At 64.7% G+C, this 22835-nt stretch overlaps 1 protein-coding gene across 1 annotated transcript in view; it reads right to left on the reverse strand.

Annotated features, from left to right (window-relative positions):
* Nucleotides 1-22227, reverse strand: part of TRPM2 (transient receptor potential cation channel subfamily M member 2) — a 46782-nt gene extending 24555 nt beyond the window's left edge. Inside the window, exons 1-10 of the mRNA XM_062204562.1 lie at nucleotides 22110-22227; nucleotides 20194-20389; nucleotides 19551-19639; nucleotides 13644-13812; nucleotides 11764-11944; nucleotides 8842-9008; nucleotides 7781-7961; nucleotides 7224-7285; nucleotides 6228-6428; nucleotides 2936-3038 (exon numbers count right to left, since the gene is read on the reverse strand). Of these exons, the coding sequence (XP_062060546.1) occupies nucleotides 2936-3038; nucleotides 6228-6428; nucleotides 7224-7285; nucleotides 7781-7961; nucleotides 8842-9008; nucleotides 11764-11944; nucleotides 13644-13812; nucleotides 19551-19639; nucleotides 20194-20352 (1312 nt within the window). The 5' untranslated portion in view covers nucleotides 20353-20389; nucleotides 22110-22227. The remainder of the gene's footprint in view (nucleotides 1-2935; nucleotides 3039-6227; nucleotides 6429-7223; nucleotides 7286-7780; nucleotides 7962-8841; nucleotides 9009-11763; nucleotides 11945-13643; nucleotides 13813-19550; nucleotides 19640-20193; nucleotides 20390-22109) is intronic.
* Between the last annotated feature and the right edge of the window lie 608 nt (nucleotides 22228-22835).

Genomic DNA, 22835 nt, shown 5'->3' on the forward strand with positions numbered 1-22835 from the left:
GACGGCTGAAATCCCAGCCACGCTCGGCACCGCTCCCTGTGCACCGGGACAGCTGAAATCCAAGCCACGCTCGGCACCGCTCCCCGGGCACCGGGACGGCTGAAATCCCAGCCACGCTCGGCACCGCTCCCCGGGCACCGGGACGGCTGAAATCCCAGCCACGCTCGGCACCGCTCCCCGTGCACCGGGACGGCTGAAATCCCAGCCACGCTCGGCACCGCTCCCCGTGCACCAGGACGGCTGAAATCCCAGCCACGCTCGGCACCGCTCCCCTTGCACCAGGACGGCTGAAATCCCAGCCACGCTCGGCACCGCTCCCCGTGCACCAGGACGGCTGCAAATCCCAGCCACACTCGGCACCGCTCCGCGTGCACTGGGACGGCTGCCTCTTAGAAGGCTGACAACACCGAGAGTTGGCAAGGACCCAGAGCAACCAGGTCTTGGCTGGTGCTCGCACTGAGGAGCATGGCAACCTCGTACGAAGCCACAGCCTCACTCTAAGGATCGGTAACCCCACTCCTAGGCACTGACCCCAGAGAAATGAAAACAAACAGGTTTTAGCCCCAATATCCCAATATAGGGGACATCAGTTGGGGTCCATTGACAAGGAATGAAAAAAGAAATGGCGGTGTGTCCACGTGACAGAGGACTGCTCGGCATTACAGACGGGCAAGGCTGGGGCTGGCACTGGCGCCTATAACACCAGCATCCCACACAGGCACAGGTTCGAATCTCGGCTGCTCCACTTCCGATCCAGCTCTCTGCTGTGGCCTGGGAAAGCAGCGGAAGAGGGCCCAAATGCTTGGGCCCCTGCATCCATGTGGGAGACCTGGAGGAAGCTCCTGGCTTCCACCTGGCCCAGCTCTGGCCATTGCGGCCATCTGGGGAGTGAACCAGTAGATGGAAGACCTCTCTCTCTCTCTCTCTTCTCTCTCTCTCTCTCTCCACTCCATCCAATAACTCTGTCTGTCAAATAAATAAAATAAATCTTTTTGAAAAGGGGGAGGGGCAAAGCTCTGACACCGGCAGCCGCGTGAACGAAGCCCGAGGACAGCGCCGAGAGCAGGAGTGAGAAATAAAGCACCGTGTGTTCCGGCTTCCCGAGCCGCGCGATGTGCGCAGAGTGTGCGCTTCCAGCGATTGGCCCATCTCACCCGGGTTATCCCATTTGCTTGGGGTGCAATTGTTCACAGCATCCTCTTAGAACCCTTGTCTCCACAAAACTGGCAGTGGTGCCCCCAGCCCCGCTTTGGAGAGGAGCCGGAGCCTCCTCCTCGCCCGCCCAGTGGCGAGTGCCGGTTCTGCTACGCTTTCCGGAGAGCCAGCTGGGGTTCCTCTCTGCCGTCTTCTGCCCGGTGCCGGGCCTCTGCGGGGTCTTCCCCACCTCCTCCCTGCCGCTTCCTTTAGCTGAGAGGTCGGGCAGCTGAGCTGAGTGCTCTCTTGGCCTGTAACGCCAGCCCGCCGTGGCTGTGCCCGTGAGCGTGGCTGTCGCGGTCTCACTCCCGTCGCTGTCTCCGGACTTCATCGTCTGCCTCTTGACTTCGGATTTGCTGCGTGTTTACGGGTTTGTTAATTCTCACACACTTTAAAGTGTTCCCACTGTCCCTTCCGTTGGCGACCTCTAACCCCGCCCTGCCGTGGCCAGAGAAGGCCACGTGTGAAGTCTGTCTCCTTCCTTTTGCTGACTTCATTCGTGACCTCTCTGGAAAACGCCCCAAACGTCCTTGAGAGCCGGGTGGGCTCTGGCTGAGAGCCACGTGCGTTAGGTTTAGTCGTGTTTTTTGCAGACTTATTCATCTATTTGAAAGGCAGGGCAGCAGAGGGAGAAACAGAGACAGGCCTTCGTCCACGGTCCATGCCCCAAATGGCCGCAGCCGTGAGGTCTCCGAAGCCAGGAGCGCGGGCTCCACCCAGGTCTCCCACGTGGGCGCCGAGGCCCGAGCACCCGGGCCATCTTCCACTGCCTCCCACGTCCTGCCTGCCTCGAGTGACCTGGGCTGTCAGGGTCGGAAGTGGAGCAGCCGGGACTTGAGCCAGTGCCGACATGGGGTGCTGACGAAGGCCCGTGCACTCCAGCAGGGACGGCCCCCGTGACGTCCGAGCAGGGGGAAAGGGACTGTGTCACCTTCTCCAGAGTCACCATGCGGAAGGCAGAGGAGGCTGGGGCAGCTGCACCGCCCAGGCCCCCCACAGCTGCTGAGCACCCTGCTCCAAGCTTGACCCCTGCCCCCAGGCAGAGCGGCTAAAGTGGGAGACTCTGGGGGCTCCTTTAGCCTGCACTGAAATTCACGAGACACTGGGATGGCCACAAAGGGGACGGCCAGCTCGGGCTGCAAGGGTGAGACAGAGCGAGGAGCTCCCACCCCCAGCATCAGGTGGAGAGCGGGAGCACGGCTGAGGCAGCTGTCTCCCCACCAGAGCACCCCTCATAGAGAATCCCACCCACCAGTGCACCGCACCCACCAGTGCACCCCACCCACCAGTGCATCCCACCCACCAGAGCACCCCACCCACCAGTGCACCCCCTCACAACACCCCACCTACCAGTGCACCCCACCCACCAGAGCACCCCACCCACCAGTGCACCCCCTCACAACACCCCACCTACCAGTGCACCCCACCCACCAGAGCACCCCACCCACCAGAGCACCCCCTCACAGCACCCCAACCACCAGTGCACCCCACCTGCCAGAGCACCCCACCCACCAGAGCACCCCCTGCCAGTGCACCCCACCCACCAGAGCACCCCCTCACAGCACCCCACCCACCAGTGCACCCCACCCACCAGAGCACCCCCTCACAGCACCCCACTCACCAGTGCACCCCACCTGCCAGAGCACCCCCTCACAGCACCCCACCCACCAGTGCACCCCACCACCAGTGCACCCCACCACCAGTGCACCCCCTCGCAGCACCCCCCGTGCCCCAACCCCACCTTTGAGCAGCGCCTGCAGGATGGCCACGTCCACGTCCTGCTGGCCGTCCTTGCCCTCCCGGAAGATGGTCAGCAGCTGCCTCTGCCGGACGATGTCCTGGATCTGCAAGAAGCGTCTCCTGGTGAGAGCCGCGGCCACAGGCATGTGTCAGCCTGGCCCTGGACGCAGGTCCCGCCCCTTGAGGGACCTGGGCTGCCACCTGCCCTCCCCACTGACATGACGGGAAAGGGGAAGATGCTGGGAGCACATGTGGGAAACACGACCCACAGACCCCTCCCCTTAATGGTGACACGGTACCTGCCGGATGCAAGGCCCCTCCTCCACGTCCACCTGCCCTCAGCTGCCTGCCTGCATACCTGTCAATCATTCATCCATCCACCCACCCATCCATCCATCACCTATCTGTTGATGGACCTAACTACCCATCCATCCATCCATCCATCCATCCACACTGTATATCCATCATCACCCATCTAAGGTGTGTGTCCATGTATCTAGCCAGTAGCTATCCATGTCTGCCTAGCTGGGTATCCGTCCACCTGTGTATCACCCATGCGTGTCCTTGTCCACGTACACCTGCAGTCTGTAGATCTGTTGGCCAGTCAGCCAGGTAGTGATCTTGCCCACACATCTACCCCTCCACGGGTGTGTGTCTAGCCACCCAGCTATCTGTCCATCAACCCCTGTATCTATCCACCCACCATGTGGCTATCTCTCTGTATCTCTCCTACCCATCTAGCTGTCCTACCCATCTAGCTGTCCACTCACCCATGCATTTACCCATCTACCTGTGTGTCTGTCTGTCCACCCACCCATGCATTTACCCATCTACCCATGTGTGTGTCCATCCACCCATACATTTACCCATCTCCCCGTGTGTCTGTCTGTCCACCCATGCATTTACCCATCTACCCATGTGTCTGTCCACCCATCTCCCCGTGTGTCTGTCTGTCCACCCATGTGGACACCCATCTCCCCGTGTGTCTGTCTGCCTGCCCACCCATGCATTTACCCATCTCCCCGTGTGTCTGTCTGCCTGCCCACCCATGCATTTACCCATCTCCCCGTGTGTCTGTCTGTCCACCCATGCATTTACCCATCTACCCATGTGTCTGTCCACCCATCTCCCCGTGTGTCTGTCTGTCCGTCCACCCACCAGCCGTCCACACATCCAGCACCCTGTCCCCAGCAGCTGCTCCTCCTCCAGCAGCTCCTCCCCCTTGTGGCCAGAGTGTGCACTGCACAACTGCATCTCACGAGCAGGGTGCCCCACGAGCACCTGACCCCTCCCTGTCGCTCCCCAGCCTGGAGGAGCCCTAGCCCCTCCCCCGCCTCCGGGCCCCAGAGCCCCCACCCCCCAGGGCCCAGCTTTCACAGCCACTCCACAATGCTCCCTGGCTCGCTCCCAGCCCCAGCTGCACCCGCCTTCTCCAGAACTTAACCTTGCCCTTAGCGCCACCACCGAGCGCGGCACCGCACATGGCGGGCCCCGTCCCGCCAGCTGTGCCAGGCGCTCCCAATCCCTCTGCTGCAGGTGAGGAGAGAGGAAGCTGCCGCTGGCCCCAGGGCGGTGAGACCCCAGTGGACGCCCGTCTCCCGCCTGTGAGGCCGCCGAGCCCTCCCTCAGTGTAGGCCAGGCGCAGAGAGCTCTGTGGAAGGGACGGCGCCGGCCAGCGGTGCCCCCGACACATCTGTCAGAAGCCGCACGGTCAGGGCTGCACTTGGCAGTGGAGCGTGGACAAGCAGCTCTGGACGAAGGAAATCGGACTCGGCTTGGAGCTGCCCAGTGCCGTCCAGTTCGGGGCAGAGGCGCCGGGGGCCTACCGACCGTGTCCAGAAGTGGGGGCTGGGTCGCCATCGGGCCCCTCGGACACAAGCGTCTCACCGGCCCCTGGTTGTTCCTGTGGGCTGTGGCCAGGGCCTGGCTGCCCACGGGACCCAGGCCAAGTGCTGCTCCACAGGTAGCCCTGAAGGCACGGGAGCCCTGACCATGCACTCCCCGTCAAGGAGTAGGGATGGAGCAGCCTGGCGCCTCTGCCAGCCTCGGACCCTGCAGGAAATAGAGGTCAGGGGACCCCCCAAGTCCCGGGGTTCTGAGTGCAAGAAACAGCGAGGTTGGCTCAACCACAGCCACCCGCAGAGGCAGGGCGCGCTCGGCCGGAGCCCCTGGGACGAGGGCTGCCCAGCCCCGCCCTTCACAGCCACCCTTTGGGGTCATGGCCATGGGCTCACCAGGGGCACCCAGGATCCAACTTCCGGAGGGGGCTGGCCACTGCTGAGGCCACCCAGACTCAGGTGACCCGGGGGAGGAGCCACAGGACACCCTGGCAGCCACACCGCCATGCAAGGCACAGGTGTCCAAGCACCTCAGAGCCAAATGTCTGAGTCGGGGGTGACTGTGGCCCTGCCGGGGCCAGCAGGGGGAGGGGCCCTGAGGCTGTCCGAGCTGGCAGAGCGCCCTGCCCGGCACCTCTGGGATCTGGTTGCCTGAGGCGCCGGCCTTTTGAGGGGGGAGGCAGCTATGAAAAGCGAGCAGGCTGGACACAGTGCCCAGCTGTGGCTTGGATCCCGGATAGAAAAACACATTAGTGGGAAAACGGGAGAAGACAAGCAGGCTGAGTGCGGCCGGCGGTCACCCCTGGGGCCGCTCGGCGTTCCCGTCCATCTCGAAGTGCTCTAAAACAAGAGGCCGCTGGGGGCTGGCAGCCGAGGGCCCCGCCCGCCCCGGAGGGCCGCCCCCAGCCTCACCACTGCCTGCACCACCCCCCCGCACAGAGCAGCACAGCAGGGCATGGGGAGGTACAATTCACCCCACTCCCACACTGATGTTCCCAGCCCCTCCCCACGTCGAGGGTCCCCCTGGATGTGTCCACTTGAGGGGCGCACAGTCACTCCCCCGGGGGTACAGGTCAGGTGAGCCCCCCAACCCAACTACCCCCCTTCCCCAGGGCGGGCTCAGGGCAAAGCTGTCCCAGTGACGTGAGACCCGAGGTCCCCAGCCAGGCCCAGGACACGCAGGGCCCACGCTGCCCCCGCCCCACTCATCTGCTCTGAGCTCCTGCCCTGGGCCACACGGGGGGACGGGGGGCTCCCACTCCTCCCACCCTGCCTCCCTCCTCGCCAGCCCCAAGGGCCTCCATTAATCTACCTGGGAGGCCGTGAGCCTGGCCTGGACCCCACCTCACTCCCCAGTACCCTGCAGCTCCCCTGCCGCCCCAGCCTCAGCCGAGGCCCCCCTGCGCCCCTCCAGCCCCCAGCAGCCACGCCCCTGTGCGCCCAGCACGGCCTCACCATCTTGGTCCACTCGACGATGCTGCCCTCCGTGAAGGTCTCGAAGGCCTCCTGGAAGAAGAGGCTCAGCTTCTGCTGGATCAGGGCGATGGTGACGGCGGAGACGGGCAGGCCGGCCACCTGCGCAATGACGTCGGCCACGCGGCCCGAGCCCTCCACCACCACGCAGGGCGTGCCGCGGGTGATGGCGTTGTAGATGGTCTGTGGGGGGAGGGTGCACGTGGGCACAGAGCACGGGCAGCAGCCAGGGTCAGGGCCATGTCTGTCCACCCACTGCCCCCTGGCTGCAGGGGGCGCTCACCACAGACACAGAGCTCGCGACGTCACCACCCAGCGACCTGCACCCAGAATTACAAAGGCCCCAAGGGGGACCAGGGTCTGGGGGAGACCCCCAGGGCCCAGCCTGCACCTGCTCCAGGAGGGCCCTTGTGACAAAGCCACCCACAGAAAGGCTGCCTTCCCGTGTGTGATGCCCTGAGTGTGGCTGCAGGAAGGGACCCGGCCCGCGGACCCTGTGGAGACCCCACGTGCCACAATTCCCGTCCAGCCTGGACAGCCCCGGGGTCACAAAATGCCACAGGCCACAGCCCTGAGATGTCAGGCGAGGCTGCTGGCTCCCCAGAGGGGGCCACTTCCCCGGGAGCCACATGTGAACCTACAGCCACTGCTCCCACATCTGGGCGGGGCCTCAGGCCTGGACTGGGCCAGGGGTGGGCTTATGGGAGCCGCTGCCGTCCCCACTGGGGTCCTGGAGCACTGAGACTCCAGCCCCCTCCTCTCCCCAGGCCCCTCCCCCAGGACCCGCCTCCTACTCCTGTCCATCAGCAGCTGCCTGGGCCGCCACGTCCACCCCGGCCAGAGCCACAGAACAGGCCCCTCAGCCCTCTGGGAAACAGCCCTGTCCCATGGGGCCGCTCTTTCCCACGTCCTGGACGCAGCCCCCCACCCACCTCCCCCGGAGCTGACCTGGGCCCCTCCCCCGCAGCCCGGACTCACGTGCAGTGTGCCAGGGCCCCCCTCCAGCACCACGCACACGATGGGGATCTTGATGGCCATGCCTGGACAAAGCACAGAGCCCGAGTGAGGGGACCTGGGGACACCCTTGCCTGCCCCCCAACCCCAGTGTAACCCCAGCTGAGGCCTCTGCGGGGAGGCGAGTGGTCAGTGACGAGCAGCTTTGGAGGGGACCCTCAGACCCTGGAGACTGGCCTGCGCGGTGTAAACGGGCAGGTGCAGGAGCACCCTGGCAGCCACGCCTGTCCCACAGCTGGGCGGGGCTGCAGGCCTGGACTGGGGCTGGGGGGGGGGGCTTGTGTGCATCCCTACCCATGGCCATGTCTGTCCTCTCTCTGTCCCCATCCCGCCTGACTCCCCTCCACCCGCAGGGACAACCCCTGCGCACTGGGGCGCCCCCTGGTGGGAAGGGAGGGAGAGGAACCACCACGGCACTGAGTGTGAGAGCCAGGAAGGAGGCCCGGGAGACTCCGGCCCACGGCTCCTGCTGCCACGCCTGTCGGCCGCCCGCTGTTCCTGGCTCCCAGCGCCCCGCTCACCGCCCCTCTCCTTCGTCTGCTCCGATATGAACTTCTCCAGCATGGTTCTCAGCGGGATCTCCACCCCGTAGTGCCCGTGGGTGCCGTCGTCCACCAGGATGAAGTGGGAGTGGTTGCTGTCCAGGCAGGTGAGGCTGCCCTGGCCCTCCTCGTCCACGGTGTACTTGGCTGGGAAGGACCCCTGGGACGGCCAGGGAGGCAGACACGGAATGAGCAAATCCGCGGCCAGGGAGCCTGGGGGACCTGCGGCTGCGGCCGCATTTGGAGAAAGAATCTTCCCAGGGGATCGGGACAGGGGCCCAGCCGGGCAGGATGGACCCGCAGCATCCCTCACGGCCCAAAACTCGACGCCAGAATCTCAGGCCGCGGCTCGACCTGTGAGCCCCATGGATATGAACGTGGAAGGGGCTGGAAGGAATGAGAAGTGTGGTCCGGCGTGGCGGCACCAGGGCAGGGCACCGGGCTGGACGTGGGCGCCACGCTCCGTGTGGGAGGCAGAGCCGCAAGCCAGGAACTGGGCTCTTTTAGTAAAGAAACTTCCAGCAAAGCGTCGAGGGCACAGCCTGGGGCTTCTCGCAAAACACAGACGCAGGCAGACACGGTGACGGGAGAAGCAACAGGAAAAAAAAAAAAAAAAAAAAACCTAGAACTTGATGCCTCGGAACACTCTCAGCTTTCAGACTGCACATAATGGGAACACAGGAGCTGCGCTGAGACGCCTTCTCCCAGGAGGCAGGGGAAGCGAGGCCAGAGATGGCGGCAGGGAGGCAAGCACGGGTTCACGGAACCAGCGCACGCACAGCGCGTCAGGGCAAGCCGCACGTCTGCAAACCAGCACCCGAGCTGCCAGAAACCACACAGCCCGGCCACTCCCCCTGGCCCAGGCCCCTCCTCCCTGTCCGCAAAGTCAGGACCCAGCACCCCTGTGGGGACCCATCCCGCAGCCAAACGAGGGGCCGGTCCTGGCTCACTCCTGGACACAAGGGTGCGGTGTGGCCGGAACCCAGCCGGGGCCCTGCGTCCTGCCCGGCTCTCCCCCAGCCCGCCCGGGCCCCACTCACCGTGGGGCAGATCAGACTGTCCCGGTTGTGGATGGTGCCCCACGTGGCCACCCCGATGGTGACGATGTCTCTCTCTCTGCAGCTGCTGCTCAGACTGAAGTCCCGCACCGCCTCCCCCACCTGCTTCATCACCCCAGCGTGGGAGCCCCCGGTGATGATCCAGGCCCCTGGGGAGAGCAGATGGCCGCTGAGTCTGACACGCACCTGCCACAGGGGAACCTGTGCCTGCGTCTCACTCGGGAGCCTGCAAACCTCCAGGGAAGAGGCTCCACAGCCCGAGGAAGGGGTCTCAGTGGCAGTGGCTCCACGTCACAGCTCGGGGCCGAGGTGCTCCCGCTGCTGGGGGCCGGCGGGGCACAGGAACAGGGACCCCGGCTTCCGACGCCCCACCCTCACGCCCTGCTTCCCTGCTGCCCCTCTGGGTCCCCAGGTCATTCCTGGGCCACAGAGCAGGAGGCCAGGGTGGGGGCTGGGCCGTGGCGATGGCACCACCTGGGTCACGTTCAGCACGAGCTGAACCAGAGCCCATAAACCCAGGCCCGGCAGCCAAGTTAGTGTCGCCCAGAGAAAAAACGGAAACAACAAAAACCTTCCAGGGCTGGGGCAGCAGGGACAGCAGGGACAGCAGGGACTGCGACCTCGGGGACACAGCGAGACCCAGCCCCGCGGGACCAGGCGTCGTGGGAGGCGTGGGCGTGGATGAGGCGGGGCAGAGGCAGAGGGGAGAAAGCTGGGGCTTCCAGGCTGAAAGGCCGACAGCAACGCTGATGGCGCCCGGAGCCTCACCAGCCTGGCCTGGGTGAAGACCTCGCTCAGGCATGGACCAGAGCGATGAGGCCGCTCTCACACCCCTGTTGTCGCCAGACCCCAAGATGCACTGGGTGACCCCAGGATGCACTGAGTGATCCCAGGATGTAGAGTGACCCCAGGATGTAGAGTGACCCGAGGCTAGAGTGACCCCAGGATGCACTGTGTGACCCCAGGATGTAGAGTGACCCAGGATACACTGGGTGACCCAGGATGTAGAGTGACCCAGGATACAGAGTGACCCCAGGATACAGAGTGACCCCAGGATACACTGGGTGACCCCAGGATGTAGAGTGACCCAGGATACAGAGTGACCCAGGATACAGAGTGACCCAGGATACAGAGTGATCCAGGATACAGAGTGGCCCAGGATACAGAGTGATCCAGGATACAGAGTGGCCCAGGATACAGAGTGACCCAGGATACAGAGTGACCCAGGATACAGAGTGATCCAGGATACAGAGTGGCCCAGGATACAGAGTGACCCAGGATACAGAGTGACCCAGGATACAGAGTGATCCAGGATACAGAGTGGCCCAGGATACAGAGTGACCCAGGATACAGAGTGACCCAGGATACAGAGTGACCCAGGATACACAGCGACCCCAGGATGTAGAGTGACCCAGGATACAGAGTGACCCAGGATACAGAGTGATCCAGGATACAGAGTGGCCCAGGATACAGAGTGACCCAGGATACAGAGTGACCCCAGGATACAGAGTGACCCCAGGATGTAGAGTGACCCAGGATACAGAGTGATCCAGGATGTAGAGTGACCCAGGATGTAGAGTGACCCAGGATACAGAGTGGCCCAGGATACAGAGTGACCCCAGGATACACTGGGTGACCACAGGATGTAGAGTGACCCCCGGATACAGAGTGACCCCAGGATGTAGAGTGACCCCAGGATGTAGAGTGACCCCAGGATACAGAGTGACCCCAGGATACAGAGTGACCCCAGGATGTAGAGTGACCCAGGATGTAGAGTGACCCAGGATACAGAGTGACCCCAGGATGTAGAGTGACCCCCGGATACAGAGTGACCCCAGGATACAGAGTGACCCCAGGATGTAGAGTGACCCAGGATACAGAGTGGCCCAGGATACAGAGTGACCCCAGGATACACTGGGTAACCCCAGGATACACTGGGTGACCCAGGATGTAGAGTGACCCCAGGATACAGAGTGACCCCAGGATGTAGAGTGACCCAGGATACACTGGGTGACCACAGGATGTAGAGTGACCCCAGGATACAGAGTGACCCCAGGATGTAGAGTGACCCAGGATGTAGAGCGACCCAGGATACAGAGTGACCCCAGGATACAGAGTGACCCAGGATACACAGCGACCCCAGGATGTAGAGTGACCCCAGGATGTAGAGTGACCCCAGGATGTAGAGTGACCCAGGATATAGAGTGACCCCAGGATACACTGGGTGACCCCAGGATACACTGGGTGACCACAGGATGTAGAGTGACCCCAGGATACAGAGTGACCCAGGATACAGAGTGACCCCAGGATGTAGAGCGACCCAGGATGTAGAGTGACCCCAAGATGTAGAGTGACCCCAGGATGCACTGAGTGACCCCAGGATGCACTGAGTGACCCCACACAGCACTGGACAATCCCAAGAGGAGCTGGACGACTGATGGGCGACCCCAGGCTCCCCTGCCCCCACAAGGGCTCCCAGGGCCTCCTATGGCTCCTGCCGCTGCGGTGCAAGCACACCCCACTGTGGCTGCATGGAGAGTGGGGCCCTGCCACGCCGTTAGGTCTTGGATGGGCCTCGTGTCCTCACAAAGGGGGCTGCAGGGACCCCTGCCCCTGCCATCTGCCCATGAGCCGACCCCGTGTCTGCCAGCAGCACCCAGAACCACGAGAAGCCAAGGTCCCTGTAAGGTCGCGTCACAGGTCATGACCTCGGAGCCCCTCACCCACCCCCTTCCTGAGGGGACATCCTGGCTGTCACTCCGCCCACGCGCCCAGGCCCAGCCTGGCTCTCACCTCTGCCACGACCCCAGCGGCCCTGGAGGTGGGGACAGCGTCTCCCCCTCCCGCCAGCCCCAGCCCTACAGCCACGCGGCCTGGGCCACAGGCAGGGCCCCCCACGGGTACCTGTGGTCTGTGCCACCTTGACCAGGCCCCTGCGGAAGATGCTCTTCAGCCGCGGCTTCATGCTGAAGTTCTTGGCGCCCCCGGTCACCGAGATGAGGAGGCTGGGGACCTCCAGGCCCCAGTGCTGGGTCATGAGGCGGTACAGGACGCTGGGTGGCGTGTCCTGGGCGACGCGCACGTACTGCAGGGGTCAGGGCACAGCAGTGGGCAGCCGGGCTCAGCAGACGGCGCCGTCCACCTGCCCCGCCACCCCGGCCCCGAGCCCAGAAGCTCAGCCCCGGTGCATGGCAGCCGTCGTTTGTGGGGGTGGGGCCTCTGAGGGGGACCAGATGCCAGCGCCAAGCCCAGGGCCCTGTGGCCACAGCCAACGTGACACGGCCTCAGACAGTGCCCGCTGGATGGGGGACACCAGGCACCTGGGCCTCAGACCCATCAAGGAGCGAGCGGGGCAGGGACCCGGGAGAGAACGGCACCCGCTCGGACTCCACGTCTCAGGATCAGCTCAGCCATCACGGGCGCCCTCCGCCCTGACCTTGGCCTCCCCAGGGCTGCCTGCCGCCCGCCCCGCGCATCTCCCCCCTCCCCCCTGGACGGTTCTTGCTGCGGGCGGGGAGGTAGCTTCTGTTCCCCAGGAGCCCCCCCGGGGCCTCGTCCTCTCTCTGCTCGGCTGTGTCGGTCACCTGGCCTGGCTCACCCACCCCCACCCCAGAGTGGTCACAGAGCCCAGGAAATGGCCGAGGTGACCTCAGAGCGCGCGGGTCCCAGCGCTGTCCTCGCATGCAGCTCGGCCGCCGCCTGGGTTCCAGCCCAGCCGCTCCAGGCAGAGAACCAGTGAGGGCTCAAGTCTTGGGCCCCTGCCACCCACAATGGGGACTCCATGCAGCTCCTGGCTCCTGGCTTCAGCTTGGCCCAGCCCTGGCTGTTGCAGGCGTGTGGAGAGTGGACACACAGAAGACCTCTCTCTCTCTGTGTCTCTCTCTCTCTCCCCCCCACCCTCTCTCCATGCCCCCACTCCTCCCTGCAGGTAGAGGAAAATAGATAAACATTCTTTTTAAAGACCTAATCTGCACCAGAGGGGCAGCGGCCAGTCCTGGTCAGAGCAGCAGGCCCCGGGGTTGGCAGGTGCACTCTCGCTGAGGGACTGAACGCTGTCCCTGTCACCAGCTGTCCTTGTTGGAGCTGGAGCCAGGAGTGCTCAGGGCTCAGGACCTGGGTGCCCACCGTGGCCTTGAGCAGGGGGCGGGGCTCCTTACCTGAAGCCAGGTGACAGCAGGGGGCCCTGGGGCCCCGCCCCACCAGGGACCGAAGGCCATGAGGCCCCCTCCCCAGGACCTCCCTCCTCGTCACCCTTGACCAAGGGTCTTGGGGACACCTGGGGAGCTGGGGCGTCGGCCACCCCAGTGCTAAAGGAGGCGCCAGCCCCACCCTCAGCACAGGGCAGTGGCGTCGGGAGCCCTGGCGGAAGCCTCCGGAAGCTGTGCCAGGCTGCAGGGGGCGCTGCTGAGGGGACCACAGGGGCGGGGGGACCGCAACCTGGGCCTGGGCTCCCTCTGGCTGTCTCCGCACCTCCTCTTCTCCGGGCAGGCTCTGAGGCTCAGAGACCCCCAAGTGAGCCCCACCCCAGGCCCCTCCTTACCGCGATGCCCTGGGCCTCCCAGCCGGAATTCGCCAGAATCCACTGGAATTTGCCAGCGTTCCATGGGCCTGCTCTGGCACACTCCGGGACAGCAGAGTCTGGGCCTCCCCCACCCACCAGTCCCTCTGCACCTGGGGTGCTCGGGGCCCATGTGCCCGCCCATCTCCCCGTCGCCCCAGGAAGCTCAGGGGTCCCCATGTCACCGCAGCGCCAGCCGCCAGTCAGCGCCAGGAGCGGAGCCCACCTTCCCCAGCTTCTGGCCCAGGCCCGTGAAGACGATGTCGCCGAAGGCGTCCGTGGGCAGCTCCTTGACATGCGTTTCTGAATCCCACTCCTTGCCCTGGAAGGTGGGGGGCCGGGGGGCCACCTCGAGGTGCTGCTCACGCGTGTAGCCACACTCACACGCCACCTTCCTGCAAGACACGGGGCACACAGGTCATGGAAGGAGTGGCCGCTCGAGTCCCTGCAGGGACAGGTGAGGGCGGGGCAAGGGACGCTCGCAGGGTGGGCCTCTTCCTCCTGCTCCCCCCCAACACCAAGTGGGTTCAGGCCGAGGGCAAGTTGGATTCTGCGCCCAGCGGCAAGATCGAGGGGCAGCTCATCCCAGGACCCGGAGGCTCAGCCCACAAAACCCACGGCCAGGGCTCCACCAGGGGACCCTGATTACACAGAGAACCCAGAAACTTCCTCTGGATCGAGGAAAGAATCAACAGCTGCCATGTGGAGGGGGCGTGGCTGGGGAATCCTGACCACTGTGTGAGGGGGCATAGAGGGGGCGTGGCCGTGGGAATCCTGACCACCACATGGAGGGATGTGGCTGTGGGGATTCTGACCACCGCGTGGAAGGGGTGTGGCCGTGGGAATCCTGGCCACCACATGGAGGGAGCATGGCCGTGGGAATCCTGGCCACCACATGGAGGGATGTGGCCGTGGGAATCCTGGCCACCACATGGAGGGATGTGGCCGTGGGAATCCTGGCCACCACATGGAGGGAGCATGGCTGTGGGAATCCTGGCCACCTCGTGGAGGGAGCATGGCTGTGGGAATCCTGGCCACCTCGTGGAGGGACGTGGCCGTGGGAATCCTCAGACAAGGATCTGAGTGGCCATCGGTGTTCCACTAAGCAGTCGTGTCTGTGCTGGAAACGTGAACAATGCTGACTCAGCAAAGACAGAGAAAGGGAACCACGTCCCACGTGGGGAATTCAGCAGTGAGAAATACAGAAACCGAAATCCTAAAGAAGCTCCACCGATGGGCTCAGCAGCAGGCTGCAGGGGCCAGAGGAGGGGGAGGGATCCACGGGCCAGGAGGTAAAGCCACAGAAATCACCGCCACGGACCACAGATGGCAAATCAACCAAGGGGAGAGGGCAGGACGGGGCCTGGGGACTGTCATGGGGGCTCCACTCCTGTCATCGATGGTCACGGGGCGGGGAGCAGAACAGGGCCTGGGGACGGTCACAGGGGGAGGGGGAGAGGCCAGGACGGGGCCTGGGGACGGTCACAGGGGCTCCACTCCTGTCATCGCAGCTCCAGGGAGAGGGGGAGGGTCAGGGCCAGGGCTGGGACGGTCACGGGGTGGGGTGGGGGCGGGACAGGGCCTGGGGACAGTCAGGGGTGCACTACTGCCACCGCAACCCCGGGGGAAGGTGGGGGGAGGGTCAGGCCCGCCCCATCTCCCCACCCTGACCACAGCCTGCACACCCAGCAGGAAGAGGCCACAGAGGCTGTGACGACACAGACCAATCAGCCTCCAACACCCGGCCTCAGAGAGGCTCTGGGGACCCGGAAACGGTGACCATCCAGCCAGAACCCCACTCAGCGGCGAGGAGGGGGCGCTCCCCGGGTGGGCTCCCACAGCGAGGGCCGGGGGCAGCTCGGCGAGCAGACGCACGCAGCACGAGGGCCCTGGGACCCTGAGGGAAGAAGTCACCCGTTCCGTGGCCTGAATTCCCTGGGGTTCAACCCTGTCTCTCGTGGGTCTTGGCTCACGGGAGGAAGCGCTTTAAACGGTCGAGGTGCTTCTTTTGTAAAGGTTTGTTTTCTATTTATTTGAAAGGCAGAGTTGGGGGTGGGGAGAAAGAGGTCCATCCGCTGGTTCACTCCCCACATGGCCACAACAGCCAGAGCTGTGCTGATCCAAAGCCAGGAGCCAGGAGCTTCTTCCAGGTCTCCCACGCAGGTGCAGGGGCCCAAGGACTTGGGCCATCCTCCACTGCTCTCCCAGGCCACAGCAGAGCTGGATGGAGTCGGACGGGCGCCCACATGGGATGCTGGCACCGCAGGCGGCGGCTTTCCCCAGAGGCAGTGTTTCTGCTCCTCCCACATGGCACCGGTCGCTGCTTCTGCAGCTCTGAGAGTGACAACTTTAAACTGCCCAGGAGGAGCTGTGCTCAAAAAAGCAGCCCAGAAAAGCCAAAGACAGCAGCCGGTGCTGTGGTGTAGCAGGTAAAGCTGCTGCCTGCTGTGCCGGCATCCCATGTGGCGTCAGCTCGAGTCCCGGCTGCTCCACTTCCCATCCAGCTCTCTGCTGTGGCCTGGGAAAGCAGCAGAAGATGGCCCAAGTCCCTGGGCCCCTGCACCCGTGTGGGAGACCTGGAGGAAGCTCCTGGCTCCTGGTGGCCATTTGGGAAGTGAACCAGCAGATGGGAGATCGCTCTCTCTCCAACTCTGCCTTCCTAATAAATAAACATTTAAAGAAGAGAGACTGGCAGATTGTATTTTTAAAAACTAGGGTCCCATTTCCACTCCAGATACAATTACTAGCCAGGCTGAAGGCGGCCATCGCTCAGCAATAAAAGACAAGCACACCCTGGGGGCTCTCAGGTGCTCGGCACAGAGGGCAAAGGTCATGCAGTGCCTGCTTCCACCTGTGTGACACTCGCACAGGGAGGAGGAGCAGGAGGAGGGGGAAGAGGGGGAGGAGGGGGAGAAGGGGGAGGGGAGAACGGAGAGGAGGAGGGGGCAGGGGGAGGAGGGGGAGGAGGGGGAGATGAGGAGAAGGGGAGGGGGAGGAAGGAGAGTAGGGGCAGGGGGAGGGAAGAGGGGGAGGAGAGGGAGGGGGAGAGGGAGGAGGGGAAAGGAGGAGGAGAGGAGAGGAGGAAGGGGAGAGGAAGGGGGAGAATGAGAAGGGGGAGGAGGAGGGGGAGGAAGGGGAGGAGGGGGAGGAGGGGGAGGGGTGAAGGAGGGGGCAGATGGGGAGATGGGGAGAAGGGGGAGGGGGAGGAAGGAGAGTAAGGGCAGGGGGAGGGAGGAGGGGAAAGGGAGGAGGGGGAGGGGGAGGAAGGGGAGGAGGAGGAGCAGGAGGGGGAGGAGGAGGGGGGCCAGGGCTCTGACCCTCGGCTGCTCCTGACGCAGATCCCCATACTTGCAACCCCGCGGGGACCTCAGAGACCCCCGCGTGACCCCCTTCTGAGGGGACAGGACCTGGCTCCAAGGCAGGAAAGAGACCCCAGGCCGGGCCGGCCCAGCGCCGCTCCCTTCGCTCTCACTTCCAGGCTTGGTCTATACCAAGTGGCCTCCTTCCCAGAGCCCCTGGGCCCTACCCCCGACAGTCCGGAAACTGACCCAGAAAGGAATCAACCGGAACGCATGCTGGGTGCCCGAGGGCCCAGAGACACAGACAGATGTGACAGGTGTGATAGATATAACAGACATGACATGAGACATGTGACATGAGACACTGCATGACCTGACATGCAGACATGACAGATACAGCACGTGTCAGACATGACATGTCAGACGTGACACATATGGCAGGTGTGAGACGGCATGATAGATAGGACATGACAGATGTGATAGATATAACAGACCTGACACAGACACGTGACATGAGACACGGCATGACCTGACACACAGACATGACAGATACAGCACCTGATAGACATGACATGTCAGACATGACACATGTGGCAGGTGTGAGACGGCATGATGGATAGGACATGACAGATGTGATAGATATAACAGACCTGACACAGACACGTGACATGAGACACGGCATGACCTGACATACAGACATGACAGATACAGCACCTGATAGACATGACATGTCAGACATGACACATGTGGCAGACATGACACGGCATGATATGACAAGACAGCTATAACAGACGTGACTGATAGACATGACATGACTGACCCTGGCTTGCAAACACTGGGGCTCACGCTGGACAGTCAGGGACACAGGGCTGACGTGCAGAGATGTCTGTGCCAGCGGTGCACTGCGTCCCCCTCCCCCGTGGGCGAGCACGGCAGGGGAGCACGCAGACCCCGCCTAGGCCCTCCCCCCGGCCGGGCAGCCGTGGGTCCCTCGGCCGCCATGCTCGGTGGCGAGGAGGCGAGCCACACAGTCCCACCCGCCTCCGTGCGGCCAGCAGAAGCAAACCACAGCAAAGCCATGCCCCTTCCCCCCGCCCTGTTTGCTCCTGAGTGCACCGGGCCCCCAGGACACTGGGGGAGCCCAGCAGCTGCAGGGGTCCCACCCCGGGCTGCTCAGCACGCACCGGCGCCAGCCCATGCTACAGACCCCACTCTTCCCACGGGGCACCCCGTCCTCCTCCTCTGTCCGCTGTCTCAGTACCTGCTCCAGGGCCCCGGGGACCCCGCAGTCCACACGCGAGTCCCTCATGGCCCCACTGCCAGTCCAGCCCTGCTCCTGCCTGCACCCCGCGGCCTCGGCTCAGCCTCTCTGCGGCAGACGGAGCATCCAGACCACTGCCGGCACCTGCCTGCACCCCGCGGCCTCGGCTCAGCCTCTCTGCGGCAGACGGAGCATCCAGACCACTGCCGGCACCTGCCTGCACCCCGCGGCCTCGGCTCAGCCTCTCTGCGGCAGACGGAGCATCCAGACCGCTGCCGGCACCTGCCTGCACCCCGCGGCCTCGGCTCAGCCTCTCTGCGGCAGACGGAGCATCCAGACCACTGCCGGCACCTGCCTGCACCCCGCGGCCTCGGCTCAGCCTCTCTGCGGCAGACGGAGCATCCAGACCACTGCCGGCACCTGCCTGCACCCCGCGGCCTCGGCTCAGCCTCTCTGCGGCAGACGGAGCATCCAGACCACTGCCGGCTCCTGCCTGCACCCCGCGGCCTCGGCTCAGCCTCTCTGCGGCAGACGGAGCATCCAGACCGCTGCCGGCACCTGCCTGCACCCCGCGGCCTCGGCTCAGCCTCTCTGCGGCAGACGGAGCATCCAGACCGCTGCCGGCACCTGCCTGCACCCCGCGGCCTCGGCTCAGCCTCTCTGCGGGAGACGGAGCATCCAGACCGCTGCCGGCACCTGCCTGCACCCCGCGGCCTCGGCTCAGCCTCTCTGCGGGAGACGGAGCATCCAGACCGCTGCCGGCACCGGGCGGCAGGTGCTCTGCCCGTTGTTAGGGAGCAGCGACCAGAACGCTCCGCTGTGGCCCAGGACACCGCGGCCATCAGCCGGGCGAGGTGGCCGCCTGCGACCGCACCGGCGTGTGCTCCCCACGCCGCCCCAGAGAAAGGAAGTGCCCATCAGGGTGCCCACAGTTCCACAGGGACCCTCTCCTGCTCCCCAGGGAGGCCCCTCCTCCCCACAGCACCCAGGAAACGGGAAACAACTCAGCCTGCGTCCCAGCCTGAAAGGGGAGACAAGGCAAAGCCATGAGGAGCCTATGACCCAGGAGGGCTGCACGGCAGCGGTGGCACCTGCAAAGGCCCTGAAGGGTGAGCAGGAGCCCAGCAGCGGATGAAGGCGTGAAGCGAGAACGTGGCCCAAGGCACTGGCGTGAACAGGGTGTGGCCAGGGGCCCCTGGGCAGTGCCAGAGCCGCCCCCAGGACAGCTCGCTGGGGAGGAGGGACCTGGGCCTGAACCAGGGCCTCCACGTGCCCTCAGTGGGACTGAGACCTCCAGGGGCCCCAGCTGCACCGAAGAGCGAGGACGGCGACCCCGTGCCACCCCACGAGCCATCCACACCACACACTTGAGGCTCCTCACCTGCAAGCAGAGTGGGCGGGGCTGGCCCAATCCCCACGTGGGGATCAAGTGGACACGCTCTGGGGATGCTCAGCCTTAGTGGGCACCGGGATGTCCTGTCCACTCTCTGCAGAAGCCCTGCGTGCTCCGGGGGTCACTGGCCGCCCGGGGTGGAAGGGCGAGCAGGTAGCCTCAGACACAGGCGCCACTCACCCAGCATCCGAAAGCTTGCAGCTCTCCACGAAATACACGCACGCCTTCTTCTTGATGTTTTCTGGAATCCACGACATGAGGCTCCCTCGCTGAGGGCAGAGAGCGTCATGAGGTTCCCGGGCCATGGAGTCGGTGTCCACCGGCGGCCACGCTGCGCCATGGCTACACCCCCGACACCCATCAGGCCACACCCTCTAACACACGGTGGGCTCCCAGGCGAGGGGGAACGAGCCCCCCACTCCTCCCCGGGGCTCAGCACCGGGCTGCTTCTGCCCGCCTCCCCACCTGGGAACCTGGGCTGCTGCCCTGGCCTTGCTGTTGCCCACGCCCTGACCAGGGGGCCCAGACATCGCCGGTGCGACCTGCACAGCTCCCCGGGGCTCCTGGTGTGAGGCCACCTGGGCCTCGTGGCGATGCACCGAGCCCTCAGTGGGATGGAGGTGATGAAATCGGGGTGCAAGGGGCATGGGGGCAGCCGATTCCCCAGTCAGCCCAGGACGGGAAACGGCTGTGCCAATCTCGCCGCTGCAGCCCCCCAGCCTTCCTCTCCCCACTGTCCCTCAGCAGACTCCCCCACCCCGGCAGGACACGTGCCCACCCCCGCGGGTGCGGGCTGTGCCTACAAGGGCCGGCACGAGCCCACCTTTTCAGCGTGGTCGATGGAGCGCTGCAGCCTCCGGCTGCCACGCAGGCTGCTGCTCCGCTGCACGTGGAGGACCACCCCATCCGGGACACTCCTGGGCGGCCCCCCAGAGCCCTCCTCCGGCTCCGAGCCAGCCTTCTGGGAGACCAGGGGCTCCATGCTGACCCAGCTCGCCTCCTGCTGCTGGGACCGGGCTCTGGACAGAAAGCGAGAGAGGGAGATGAGGTCGGCAGGTCCAGAGCCTGCCTCTGCATCTGGCTTCTAGGGCCCAGCATCTCCCGAGGGCACGGCCCCACCCCGGGCAGTCAGGAAGGGCACAGCCCTGGGGCCCAGACACCTGGAGAGCCAGCCGAGCAGGGCCTGACCCTGGACCAGTGGGGCAGTAGCCGCAGCCGCCTGCTGAGAGCCCCCCCTCCCCGCCAGGCCACAGTTCCACTTCCGCACACGCCAATTCGCTTTCCCTTTCTCTTTCCAAAAATGAGAAAAGGACCCCAGTGCCCGCAGAGTGACTTTGAGAAGTGGCACAGCCCCGGCAAACAAGCCCACTAATCAGAGCGGCTTTCAGTGCCTGTAACCCTCACTGCGGCGGCCACAGCACCACGTGGAAGATGACCCGGCTGCGGGGTCACAGAAGGTGGGGGAAGGTCACCCGGGGTCAGGGCTCTGCTCCCTCTCCCCGCGCCCACCCGCCCACCCGCCCCTCCACATCTGCTCACCCAGCCCCTCCCTGCCCACCTCGGGCAGTCACTCCCGGGTCCCTCCCGCCATCTCCGGGCCACACTCCGACACACACACGCTCACACACACACTAACACACACACTCTCACACAACACTCACACACACTCACACACTAACACACACACTCACACACTAACACTAACACTCACACACACTCACACACTAACACACACACTCACACACACTCACACACCCCGCAGCCTCCAAGCACACACACTCACACAATCACGCACTCACACACAGACTCAGACTAACACACACACTCACACACTAATACACACACTCACACACACTCACACACACCCTGCAGCCTCCCAGCACACACACACTCACACACACTCACTCACTCACACTCTCACACACCCCGCAGCCTCCCAGCACACACACTCACACACACTAATACACACACTCACACACACGCACACACACACTCACACACCCCGCAGCCTCCCAGCACACACACTCACACACTAATACACACACTCACACACACACTCACTCACACACCCCGCAGCCTCCCAGCACACACTCACACACACTCACACACACACTCACACACACTCTCACACACCCCGCAGCCTCCCGGCACACACACTCACACACACACTCACACACTCACTCACTCACACTCTCACACACCCCGCAGCCTCCCAGCACACACTCACACACACACTCTCTCCCACACACACTAACACACACTCACTCACACACACTCACTCACACACACCACAGCCTCCCAGCACACCAGCACACACACACACTAACACACACACTCACACTCACACACACCCCGCAGCCTCCCAGCCTGCTGGGAGGTGGGAGCAAGGCAGGGTACTGCCCCTCCCTCTGCAGCCAACCTGGCCTCCAACCTGCCCGTGCAGGGCTGTGGGCAAGACCCCGCCAGGGGCTGAGGTCTGGAAGGGGTCGGGCCCGGGCAGGACGGGCGATGGAGCCACGGGGGCCTCGACGGGGGCCGTCTCAGCTCCCCCCTGGCCTCAGGCAGACTCCTGGGACCACAGCGGCACCTGATCACGGGGAGGCCCTCCAGCCCCTGCCCGCCAGGCCAGAACGCAGGTTTCCCCCACCGGTCCCAGCAGGAGCCAGTGCCTCAGTGGGCCCCCACCCTCCTCCACGGCTCCCCGTCCAACCCGTGGCTGCTCGCTGTTCCACACAGCACCTGGATGCCTGCTGGCCACCTGGGCTTACGATCAAAATCCGCACAGGCTCGGGCAGAAAACCCTCTGGAGTTAGACGGGACAGCCGGGATCGGGTGCCTGGATCCGCGTCGGTACCAGAAGGACCTCCGTGACTGCTCCCTGACCCGGGCACCTGGCGGACACAGGACGAGCAAGCTGGGGCAGGCGGATTTCCAAAGCTGAACTCTGCCCCAACACCTCCCGGAGGAGAGAGGCCCTGGAGGAGCCCCAGAGAGGGCGGGGGGGGGCGGTTGCACCTGCCGTGGCCCCGGGTCAGGAAGAGAGGCCAGGAGCAGCAGGACTCCGCCCCACACCCTCACTGGGCATCCAGTCCCGGGGTCTCCCCCAGCGCCGGGTACCCACACTCAGCTGCCCCGCTGTAAGCCCGGCGGTGCCCCTCCCAGGCCTCTGTCAGCCACAGGCACGTCCGGGACCCCTGCCCTCCGGTCTGAGGAGCGGAAGTCCTTCAGCCCCCAGTTCGCCTGCGACAAGGTCGCCCCTGCAGGGCACAACCTCCCCAGCCCCCCACAGACACCGCGCGGGATCCCGTCACCGCCTGCGCCTCTGGACCACCTCCTCGCACCCGCACCCCTGCACGCACTCTGCACCGCGCCCCCCCCCCCCCCGACCCAAGCCCAGCCTCCCGCCGGCCCAGCGCGGTCTCCGCCAGCCCGGGCTGCAGCAACGCGCCACTCACCCGGCCGGCG

This window comes from Lepus europaeus, chromosome 2 (genome assembly GCF_033115175.1).
Source record: "Lepus europaeus isolate LE1 chromosome 2, mLepTim1.pri, whole genome shotgun sequence".
Classification (NCBI taxonomy): Eukaryota; Metazoa; Chordata; class Mammalia; order Lagomorpha; family Leporidae; genus Lepus; species Lepus europaeus.